Source organism: Pipistrellus kuhlii, unplaced genomic scaffold, assembly GCF_014108245.1.
Source record: "Pipistrellus kuhlii isolate mPipKuh1 unplaced genomic scaffold, mPipKuh1.p scaffold_m20_p_20, whole genome shotgun sequence".
Classification (NCBI taxonomy): Eukaryota; Metazoa; Chordata; class Mammalia; order Chiroptera; family Vespertilionidae; genus Pipistrellus; species Pipistrellus kuhlii.
In genome coordinates, this window is record NW_023425516.1 from 19372789 (window position 1) to 19384950 (window position 12162).

Sequence of the window (12162 nt, forward strand, 5' to 3'; positions counted from 1 at the left end):
GGAGAGGGAAAGTTCTGCCTCCCTCGGAGCCCTGCACCAATCGCTGCGTCCGAGCGACGGCCCATTTCCCCCCCCCCCCCCGTGTTAGGTTGCCTGGTGAGTCGGGAACTTGGGCCTGAGGGCGGGGCGGGGCGGGGAGCAGGCGCTAGGCTTCGGGGAGGGGACACTTCCTGCGGGCGCGCGCGCGCGCGGCCCGAGGACGGTGACAGCCACGCGCGCACGTGCGCGCGCACCCGGAGATCTCCGTCAGCCGCGGAGAGGCGCGGGGGATCGGGATCGGCGTCGCCGCCGCCGTCTAGGGGGCCGGGTCCTGGTGACCTCAGCGTCCCCCATACCCCGAGTCCCGGAAAGCCGGGCCGGCTCCACCCCGTTGGTCCCGGCTCGCGATCTCTCCCTTACGGGCCGCCAGGGCGCCAGGGAGGGCCCGCCCCACGACTCCCCTTTTCGGCTCCCAGGGCAGGGTCCTCGCGGCCCATGCTGGCTGCTGGGGGCCCGCGCCGCCGCCTAGACAGTTCCCGGGCCGGCCGGCCTGCCACCATGGTGGCCCTGAGGCCTGTGCGGCTGCTCCAGGGGGGCTAACCGTCCCAGAGCGCGGGCCTTGGGGCGCGAGGGTCCCGGGCCTGTGAGCCCCGCGCCATGGCCGGGGCCATCGCTTCCCGCATGAGCTTCAGCTCGCTCAAGAGGAAGCAGCCCAAGACGTTCACCGTGCGGATCGTCACCATGGACGCCGAGATGGAGTTCAATTGCGAGGTGAGCGGGGGGGCCCCCCGGGCAGCCCCGACGGGCTGGGCGCGGCGAGGTGGGAGCCTGGCGGCAATCCCTGCTCCTCCTCGGGGCCCCTCTAGGGCGGCGCCGATCACCGATCGGGGCGCCCCGGCCCGGGTGTCAGGCCGAGGTGGAAACTTGAGGAGTTCTGTTTATATCATTTCTGGGCACCGATAGAGATGGGCCAGAACCGGAAGGGAGCCCTCTAGGCCCAAATCCTCGTGTCAAGGATACTTTGGTGTCTTTTCCAGGAGGGCACTGGGGCTGGGAAAGCACTTCCTGAAAGTTTTCATTCATTGTTACTGCCGGAGGCCGGGAGCATGGGCGGCGGCAGGTTCCAGGGTTCCATGTGGGCTTCAGCGCCAGCTCTGGAGAGTTTTCCCTTCGTTAGGTCATCTGTGTACCCCGGGGCCTTAAAAGACATCTGTCTTATCAGGGAGTCTATGCTTGTTTCCCTTTTCCAAAACTTAAATTTTCTGGGGGAAAAAGAAGAAAAAAAAAAAAACCTCTTTGAGGGAAGAGAGGGTGTCTTATGCTTAAATTTCCTAGACAGTTTGCATGATGATAAGTTATTTGTTGAATTCTTTTGAAGAGGCAGGCTTTCATACATTTCTTTCTTTTCTTAATTTTATTGATTTTCCACAGAGAGCAAGGGAGAGGAATAGAGAGCTAGAAATGTAGATGAGAGAGAAACATCGACCAGTTGCCTTCTGCACACACCCCACTGGGGATGTGCCCGCAACCAAGGTACATGCCTTTGACCGGAATCGAACCCGGGACCTTTCAGTCCACAGACCGATGCTCTATCCGCTGAGCCAAACCGGTTTCGGCAATACATTTCATTCTTGAAGCAAGCGCTTAGCCGCCACGGTACTTGCTGTCTCTCAAGTAACTGAAGCCCTTGCTACTCCAAGTGTGGTCTGTGGACCAGCGTCATGGGCAGCGGTGACCCACGTCAGGGCGTGGAAACTTTGCCAGGAAAGGCCCGCATCATGGATATTTTCAGCTCCAAAGGCCGTTCGGTCTCGGCTGCAACCCCTCGGCTCTTCAGCTGTGCCCTGGTAGCCCAGACACTAACTTTCAGCAGGAGGTGCTCCACTGACCCGGTTCTCTGTAAAACTGGTCAACATTATTTTTAAAAAAAGACTTTAAATCCTCTAGGAATGATAGGGGCCTGCATCGAGTGAAGAAATACCTATTAAAAATATACATCATGCCCTAACCGGTTTGGCTCAGTGGATAGAGTGTCGGCCTGTGGACTGAAGGGTCCTAGGTTCGATTCCTGTCAAGGGAATGTACCTTGGTTGCGGGGCACATCCCCAGTAGGGGGTGTGCAGTAGGCAGTTGATGGATGTTCCCTCTCACTGATGTTTCTAACTCTATCACTCTCTCTTCCTCACTGTAAAAAATCAATAAAATATTATATATATATATATATATATATATTACATCAACAGCCAGCTGGCGTGGCTCAAGTGGTTGAGCGTCAACCTGTGAACCTGGAGGTCACGGTTCGATTCCTGGTCAGGACTCATCCCTAAATGTGGGGCTAGCCGGAGGCAGTCGATCAGTAATTCTCTCTCCTCGTTGTTTCTATCTCTCTCTTCCTCTCTGAAATCAATAAAAATATATATTTTAAAAATACATAAACATTCCATAAGGGAGGTGAGCATTTGATCCAAGACCTCTGCCACCCTGCCTGCTCCCAGCTCAGCAAGGTAGAGAGAGTCTACTGCTGCTGCTCAGAACGCAGGCTCCCTCTCCCCTCGGCGCCTAGTCTGGAGGCTCTCTTCCCGGGAGGAGCAGGACTTCAGTGACTTATCCTGCCCAAGGCTACTTGTTGCTGAGACGTAGGGAGTGGAGTGGGAAGATGGGGCTTCTTTCACCCGAGCCTACTTATGGAAGAGGAGCTGTGCCCTGGGTGTGGCCCCCTGAGAATACTGGGCCCGTTTATTCTTGCCCCAACACAGCTTATGAGATGGTGCTTCCCGCCGGGAGAGCTAAACTGAGAAGGCCCCAAGCTGGTGTGTCCCCATCCCCACTTCCACCAAGGGCTCAGAGATTTTGCCCGGAGGCAGAAGCCAGCTTTAAAATCCTTAGCTTTTTTTTTTTTTTTTTTTTTTTTTTAATCCTAGAGAGAGTGGAAGAGAGGGAAAGATAGAGAGAAATATCAATGTGAGAGAAACACATCGATTGGTTACCTCCTGCATGTGCCCCAACCAGGTCCCGGTCCGGGGAGGAGCCTGCAACCGAGGTACATGCCTTTGACTGGGAATCGAACCCGGGACCCTTTGGTCCTCAGGCCGACACTCCATCCACTGAGCCAAACCGCTAGCGCCTGAGCTTCTTTTTTAAAAATTTATTAAATTTATTGGGGTGATATTGGTCAGCATGAATGGTTTCAGGTGTGGGTTTCTGTGTTACAAAATCTGTGTATTGCACTGTGTGCCCACCACCCAAAGTCAAGTCTCGTCTAGTCTCCATATATTAGGACTCCCTTCTCGCCCACCCCTTCCCTCTGGCATTCACCGCATGCTGTTTGTGTTCACACGTTTCAGTTTTATAGCCCACCTATGATGAAATCGTGTAGCTCTTAGCTTTTTCTGACTTAATTCACTTAGCTTAATGTTGTTGCGATGACGCTCTTTCATCCTTTCCTATGGCCGAGTAGCATTCCAATGTGTATATGTAATGCATCTTCTTTATCCAGTCCTCTACCGGAGGGCGGAGGGCGCTGTGGTTGTTTCCAGGTCTTGGCCACCGTGAATAATGTTACAATGAACACAGGGACACGTATATCTTTGGGAACTCATGATTTCAAGTTCTTTTTTATTTTTATCTTCGGTAAAACCCTTCTAATCTCTTCCCAAGGTAGTGACTTCATTTGCAACAGAGTATGGAGAAGTTTATGCCTCAGGGCGCTCAAGAACAGGAGAGGTCTTGGTGAAAGGCAATTGGGAGGGTATTTATGGATTGCATAAGATAGGGCCTAGCCGAAACCGGTTTGGCTCCGAGAGTCGGCCTGCGCGCATGTAGAGTGCCATTGAAACTTCGTGGCCCATGCGCAGAAGTCAGTTTTTGGCTCAAAAAAAATTTCAATCATTGTAGTGTTGACCACTGGGTTAAACCCTAGGGTAACCACTAAAAAAAAATCTTTACAAATATAGTGCAAAAATTTATTAAAGAAATTTAAATGCTTCATTAGAAAATATTCACTTCATGCAAAAGAAAAATGGCAGTTCTATACCAAATAGTTATGCAACTTAAATGAAATGGACAAATTCCTAAAGACACCAACCATATCAGCATTGGCTCCAGAAGAGACCATCTGGGTAGACCTACAAGGGAAGAGTGTGATTCAGTAATAGAAACGCTAAGGGTCTCTCCAGAGGACTGGAGAGCTTCACTACTGAGTTCTGTCAAACCTTTCATGAAAATTAATGCCGCCCTAGCCAGTTTGGCTCAGTGGATAGAGTGTCGGCCTTCAGACTGAAGGGTCCCAGGTCCGATTCCGGTCAAGGATATGTACCTTGGTTGCAGGCACATCCCCAGTAAGGGGTGTGCAGGAGGCAGCTGATGGATATTTCTCTCTCATCGATGCTTCTAACTCTCTATCCTCCTTTTCTCTCTGTAAAAAAAAGTCAATAAAATATATATATATAAAATACAATAAAGTATACAGTCTATCAAGCCTTAAAGTGCACATCAGGGACCGAGGATCTCGGTAAGATGTGTGGATCTGCATTTCTAACCGACTCTCAGGTGATGCTGCAGCCGAGGGGACGGTGCGTGGGCTCTGAAACAAGACAGACCAGGCTTCATCGAGTTCCAGCTAAACTGCCTAAACCTGGGTCAGGCACGTCAGCTCTCTGGGCCTCAGCTGCCACATCAGTAAAATGGACCGAGTACCACTGCCCCCGCAAGGCTGCCATGAGGATGGCGGGCTGCGGAGTGCTGGGCGGAAAGAGAGGGACTGTCATTGGCCTCGGCCAGTGGTCAGCAAGCTCATTAGTCAACAGAGCCAAATATCAGCAGCACAACGATTGACATTTCTTGTTTTTTTAAAAAATATATATATTCTTTTTATTGATTTCAGAGAGGAAGGGAGAGGGAGAGAGAGAGAGAGAAACATCCATGATGAGAGATCCGAGCCCGCAACCCGGGCATGTGCCCTTGGCCGGCATTGAACCTGGGACCCTTCAGTCTGAAGGCCGACGCTCTGTCCATTGAGCCAACCTGGCTAGGGCTGACATTTCTTTGGAGAGCCACATTTTTAAAATTTCTCCTAACGCCACTTCTTCAACATAGACTCGCCCAGGCCGTGGTATTTTGTGGAAGAGCCACACTCAGGGGGCCAAAGAGCCGCATGTGGCTCGGGAGCCGCGGTTTGCCGACCACGGGCCTAGAAGGCTCAGGTGATTTGTCAAACGGTTGCATCTCATTGAACCTCAGATTTGCAGTGAACATTTACCTGGTTTAAATGATGCTCAGATGTCCCGCTGAAAGCAGCGGCCGTTTAATCTATGATGACTGAGTGAACTCCGCTTCAGAGAAGCCATCGGTCTTACTCTGCTGCCCTATTATTATGTTATACATTCCCCGGGCAAAGTGCTAATGCATTTGGGGGGGGGGGGAAGAAAAAAGAAGAGAGATGGTTCTTGGCTTTATCGAGGTCAAAAGTAGGTGACTTTTTTTTTTTTTTTTTTTTTTAATAGGGAGTCAACTTCAGAACCAGTGGTAATTGACATAGGAATCATGTCCCCTTATGTTAATAAGTTGAAAAATTTTTTGCTGCAGAGATGGAAGGGATTGAGGGAGAACTCTCCTCCTTGCACTGCTTGCTGCATTGCACAATTGGCTCAACGCTTTTGGAGGATTTTTCCACTCCAAAGACCTGATATTTGTCATTTTGAGAGAGTGGGCGCTGAAAGTAATTTGCCAGGAGGCTAAACGGTTTGCTCTTTCTTATCGAGGCTGGAATTTTACTCTAATAACTCAATCCACCGGGAAAGAGGAGCCAAATATGAAAAATTTCTCCGAATTGAGTTGTGCGGGACTCTGATGCTATCTCAGGTTGAGAAATAAAGCCTCCTCCTGGTATTTTCAGTAAGATGTGACATTTAAAAACTATATATATATTTATTGATATTTTTTACAGAGGAAGGGAGAGGGTTAGAGAGCTAGAAACATCGATGAGAGAGAAACATCCATCAGCTGCCTCCTGCACACCCCCTACGAGAGGATGTGCCCGCAACCAAGGTATTTTTTAACCAAGTAAAACGTTACTACCAGATTAGTGCTGACTCAGGGGGGAAATCTTTAATCAAATCTGCAGCCTCTGGAGGTGCTTGTCCCAGTGTAGGACTCGCTCCGCACCGCTAGGTGGGGCCAGAGCACATCGTTTCTTCAAGGCTTCGGGCCCTTTGCCTCTTCTGGCTCCTTTTCACTTCTTCGGTAGATTTGGGTTTGGCAAGCTCACAAGGCCTTTCTGCGGATGAGTTCCGCCACTGCCTGCTTTCCCGCGCATCTGCCCATGCCTGTCTGTCTCCGGGTTTCAGTCACTGTGGTCATCTGACTTCCAGAGAAAACGTCAAGGCCCCAGTCGTTCCTAAACTCACCTGCCCTGGGCTGTGGTTTTACCTCCACCAAACAGTGTATTTATCAGGTACCCTCCTCCTGTGGTTTTGAGATCCAGCCACTCCCACGAATGTGTTTAAAAAGTCTTCAGCCCACAGCAATCCTCCTCCATCGGGAGAAAATCTTACCAGTCCCGCCCACTCGTACGCACACCTGCCAGTGTTCAAGCCAGTGTCCTTATCATGAGTGACATGAAACTGAGTCAGAGGTCAAGCTAGAGGCAGAGACAGAATGCTTTTAAAATTTCTTTCCGGGCCAAGGTCTGGGTTCGCAGGAGCTGATTGGCATGAAAGGATTGTGTTCCCGTCCTGTGGTACTGGCAACTTTTTTTTTTTGAAGGAATACACTCTTATTTATTTTTAAAAATATATTTTTATTGATTTCAGAGAGGACGGGAGAGGGAGAGAGAGAGAAACATGAGTGATGAGAGAGAGAATCATTGATCAGCTGCCTCCTGCATGCCTCTTGCTGGCGATTGAGCCCAAAACTCCGGGCACATGCCCTTGACTGGATTCAAACCCAGGACCCTTCAGTCTTCAGGCTGATGTTCTACCCACTGAGCCAGACCAGCGAGGGCTGGAGGAATGCACTTTTATAAGGACAAAGTCCAATGCTGGTGCCGGGCAGGCGGGGTAAATTAGTCAGCTAATACTTAATCATGGTTATATTTCATAGTCTGCTCATTTTGCCTCAGGATGAGGTATGTGTAATTTAGCTTTGCACGTCTGCACTGAATTTCCTATTTCCTGTTTGGAGCTCTGGAGCTCTGCAGAATTTTGATCCTCAGTATTTTATGCGGTGCAATCATTGATAAATGCTGAGTAGCTAGAGCATCCTTGGTGCTCAAACACTTTTATTTTTCAGCAGCATTGTAATTATCATTTTTGCTACATTAGAGAGTTCATTATCATGAGTGGGCTCCTGATTATTCGGAGAAAAGGGAGAAAATGGAGAATGCACACGCCAATGGAATGTTCAGTGTCATTTTCACCCCTGAAAATGATTTCGAGCTATCGAACGGGGTGACCCAGGATTAAAAGAAATCATTTCAGCAACAACAAAGGTACTGCACGGTGCATCCAACGCCATCCCAGTGTTCATCCTGACAGACCACGTGATGACCGTGGCCTCCCGTGGCCGCTGAGACCACGCAGGTCAAGTGGCTCTCCCAGTGCCGCGGGCCGGCTGTTTTATAGCCGTTTGACGAGGCCGCGATTGCCCTCCTGTCGGGAGCTCCATTCCGAGGACAGGACGGAAATTGTTTTCTTGGCTTTGGGGCGATTGCTGCTTTTATGGCGCCATCATCGTATTGTTTTTGCTTTGTCATCTGTCAAGCCGCTTTTGAAGTGCTTCAACTTTTAAAATCCTCACCCAGGGATATGTATAGAGAGACGGGGTGGTGGGGAGAGAAACAGAGAGAGAAACAGAGAGCGATATATGAGAGAAACACACTGATTGGTTGCCTCCCATATGCACGCTGTCTGGGGTTCAAACCCGCACCCCAGGTATGTGCCCTAATTGGGATCAAACCTGCCACTTTTGGGTGTACAGGACGATGCTCCCAGCACCTGAACCCCCTGGCCAGGCCTCATCTTTCCATAGCATCATATTTATTTATTTATTTATCTTTATTTATTTTAAAAAAATATATTTTATTGATTTTTTACAGAGGAAGAGAGAGAGAGAGAGAGAGAGAGAGAGAGAGTTAGAAACATCAATGAGAGAGAATCATCGATCAGCTGCCTCCTGCACACCCCCTACTGGGGATGTGTCCGCAACCAAGGTACATGCCCTTGACCAGAATCGAACCCGGGACCTTTCAGTCCTCTATCCACTGAGCCACACCAGTTTAGGCTTTCCATAGCATCAGAAAACCCGGGCATTGCCGGGAGCGGGAGAGATTGCCAGGCGGGGACACAGGAGTGCAGGCTTGTGTGTGGCAGGAGTGAGCTCAGAATGCACATCTCTCTCTGGGGCTCATTGCGGCTGCCGTACCCCCTCTCTTTCCCAGCAGGAAGCATGCCAGGAGCTGCAGACAGAACCCCCGGTGGGTAGGAGGGCGGGAGGCAGACACCTGCTTTCCTGTCCAGCCCCACTCCTGCCTGGTGTTCGTGGATCTCGGGAAGGCCTGGTTACGGGTAATGGCAGCGCCTCCTGCTGCTGGCGCGGGGAGGGCGCGGCTGGGCTGTAACAAGGCCGGGGCACCGGTTAGAATAGGGGTGTCGAACTCAATCAGAGAAGGGGCCAAAATCTAAAATCCAGCCTAAATCGCGGGCCGAATGGTTTACTGAACAGTCATAAACTGTCATTGTGATGGAAATGCAGCGGAGTGCAGTGATGACAGCGCGGTGTGGGCCACATTGCAAGGCCTGGCGGGACGGATTTGGCCCGCGGGCCTTGTGTTTGACACATGTGGGTTAGAAAGAGGGAGGAAGTAATTTCAAGGTGGAAGGTCTTGAAACCAATCATTTAAATAGATTTCGCATCCTAACAGAGACCATTGGGGGACTGGGGCAGGGAAATTACTTGCTATGGTTGATTATGACAGAAATTGACAGGACAAGAGAGTGGAGATGGGATTTTTTTAATTTTTTATTTTTTTTGCATAGAGGAGGCTCTAGGTTTATGAGATTTTGCTCAGATTTAGATGAGTGACATAGGGCGCTGTGATTGCTACACCAGAGAAATGAATTTCTTCTTCTTTTTTTTTTAACCCTAAAAATCCTGTTTCTACTTGGAGGGTCCCCTTTTCCCTCGTGTTGAGAAATAATGGCTGATTGGGGGTGGTGTCCCCTTTCACTGCCATAGGAAACAGATCGATCGATCGATCTGTAGTGTGAGCTCATCAGCCATAAGAACCTGCTTCTGTGTATCTGACTTGGGGAGTGCTGGTTTTATTACCTGCATTGCAGCACTTTTTTATCTTCTTTGATGAAATAATATTTTAGTGGGACTCATTAGTCACTGACTGTAGAGCAAAATCATTTGTAATAACTCTTTAGATTGTGTTTGTCTTGGATCTCGAGGTAATTGGCAACTGTTTGTTTTGTTTTGTTTCTTTTTTCAAAACGGACAAATAAAAGTTGTAGTTGGATCTGGCACGTTAGCATCTTCAGTTCTCAAAGTCTCCTTAGAGTAAATCAGTTCTTGTGGGCCGGCCACGACCTTGACTGTCAGGGGTAAATGCTGAGAGGAGTAATCACAGCCTTTCTTGGTTTTCCGTCTCTGGAATGACGGTCAGCACGTGTTGCATGTCCTGAACCTGGGGAGGCACGTTCCTTCTGTTGCTCTATCTGCAAGGGAGCTAACTGGAGTTTTCTTTAAAAAAAAAAAAATTTTTTTTAAAAATTAATTTCAGAGAGAAAGAGAGAGAGAGAAACATCAATGTGAGGGAAACAACCTGGGTATGTGCCCTGATTGGGAATTGAACCTGCGACTCTTTGGTGGATGGGATGGTGCTCCAACCCACCTGAGCCACACCAGCCAGGGCAAATGGTAGTCTAAACCGGCCAATTACCCTAACCGGTTTTGCTCAGTGGATAGAGCCATGGCCTGTGGACTGAAGGGTCACAGGTTCGATTCCGGTCAACGGCATGTACCTTGGTTGCTGGCACATCCCCGGTAGGGAATGTGCAAGAGGCAGCTGATCGATGTTTCTAGCTCTCTATCCCTCTCCCTTTCTCTCTGTAAAAAAAAAATAAAATAAAAATTAATAAAATATATTTAAAAAAACAAACAAGCAAACAACAACAAACCGGCCAGTTGTAAGCTGACCGTCCTGGCTGTTATTCACGGTCAGCAGCCCCCAATCAGCCCTGTGGGCCGTGGGTGCCAGTTGCTTCCTGCAGCAGGTAAGTGCTGCATCCGGCTACGTCCCCCGGGGAGGATAAGTGCTCAGTGCTGTTTGCTTAAAACATTCTAGGCTGATAAATTACAAGCACTTCACTCCGGATAAAGCTCATAAATTCAGCCCCTAGAAAAAATAACAAGCTGCCAGCACTTAGTCCTGTTTATAAAGTTCATCCACATCTATCTTCGGCGCAGGCACAAGTCTCTCTCTGTGAAATAGCACTGCAGACGGTTAACGTAACAGAGAGCACAGCCACGGAGCACCCAGCATCGCCCTCCCGGCCCCGCCATTAGCCCTTAGCCCTCTGCGTGAAGGGCACCTTGAGGCCGGGCAGTCCAGATCTACGCTCCTTCCCGCCTTTCTCCTGCAGATCACCTCGCTCCCTCCACCTCTCTTTTCCTGTCTGTAAGTGAGCATCTGCGGCTCAGCTCCCCCCACCCCCCCAGAGGCTGAGGGCAGGCCGGGAGCCGCTGTGCTGGTTCGTGCGGAACCGTTTGACCCCTCGGGCCAGGTGGAGAGACCTGGGCACATCCCGGTTTAAAGGGATGTTTCATCAGAACCGGGAGCTGTTCTGTTTTGGGCTGTCCGCTCAGGAAAGATGACAAACCCAATGGCAGACACAGTGGCCTTCAGGTGGTCTGCGTGCGGCGCCCGAGAAGCTCATTGTGCGACCGGTGTCAGAGAGGAACTGTTTTAGTTTCTAAAATATGTTTTTATGGATGTCACAGAGGAAGGGAGCGGGAGAGAGAGAGAGAAACATCCAGGATGAGAGAGAATCGTCGATCGGCTGCCTCCTGCACGGCCCACATTGAGGATGGAGCCCACAACCCGGGCCTGGGCCCTGACCGGGATTCAAACCGTGACCTCCTGGTTCACAGATTGATGCCCAATCCTGAGCCACGCCGGCCGGGCAAGAAAAGGAAATATTTTAATTAAAGAATATAAATAAACATGAGACTCGGCCCCCTGGCCGTGGCTTCTCGGAGACCCGGCAGGTGTTGGGGGGGGACGCGTGCCCGCTCAGAACCAGTGGCCGGCCGCCGTGGCTCCCGACCCGCCGTGGCGCGGCCGTCACGCACCCTGGGCCGGAGCTGCGCCTCAGCTGCACTGAGCGTCCACTGCAGCGAGGACAGTTACGCGGCTTGCCAGACACCGGAGAGTGCAGAGAGCATCCCTTCATTAGCAGCAGCTTGGGCCCAAGTGCAGGCATGCAGGTCCCTCCAGCTGGTGTGAGTGCCCCCCCCCCTTTCTTGGCCCCTTCACCAGGGGGAGACCAGCTACCCCAATCGGCTTTCTCTTTTCTTTTCTCTTTTTCTTTTTTTAAAATATTTTATTGATTTTTACAGAGAGGAGGAGAGAGGGATAGAGAGTTAGAAACATCAATGAGAGAGGAGCATCGAACAGCCACCTCTTGCACACCCCCTACTGGGGATATGCCCGCAACCAAGGTACATGCCCTTGACCGGAATCGAACCCGGGTCCCTTCAGTCCCCAAGCCAACGCTCTATCCATTGAGCCACACCGGTTTCGGCCTACCCCACTTGGCTTTCAAGACCCAGCTCAGACTCAGGAAGAAGCAGCTCTCCAGCACAGCCCCCCCTCCCCCCAGCCCGGGCTGTGTTCCCATAGCACTCCGTCCCGCTAGCATTTGCCTTATCCATTTACCTGTCTCCCTGTCATCATGAACAGGGACGGTGTCTCGCCCCGGACTCATCATTTATCTCCTGTGCTGAGCACAATGACGGGACGGAGCGGCTGCTCACTAAATGTTTGTCAAATGAGTGATGGCTTGTGACTTCAATGAGAATTGATGGTGCCCCTTCTGGTCTGTCATCCATCATCCACGGAGCGAATTAGGACCGGGAGGCTCTCCGCGGAGCCCCTGCCTAGAGGATGGAAGGAGTGGCAGC

The 12162-nt window shown here is 50.7% G+C and overlaps 1 protein-coding gene across 4 annotated transcripts in view; it reads left to right on the plus strand.

Moving 5' to 3' along the window:
• The first annotated feature begins 193 nt into the window (after positions 1-193).
• The window catches only part of NF2 (NF2, moesin-ezrin-radixin like (MERLIN) tumor suppressor), a 47298-nt gene continuing 35329 nt past the window's right edge, over positions 194-12162 (plus strand). For all 4 annotated transcript variants that reach the window (XR_006742392.1, XM_045585688.1, XM_036449479.2 and 1 more), the window contains exon 1: positions 194-750. Coding sequence is in view for 3 of the 4 variants with exons in the window: in XM_045585688.1 (XP_045441644.1) it covers positions 637-750 (114 nt within the window). In the remaining variant the exon portion in view is untranslated. The remainder of the gene's footprint in view (positions 751-12162) is intronic.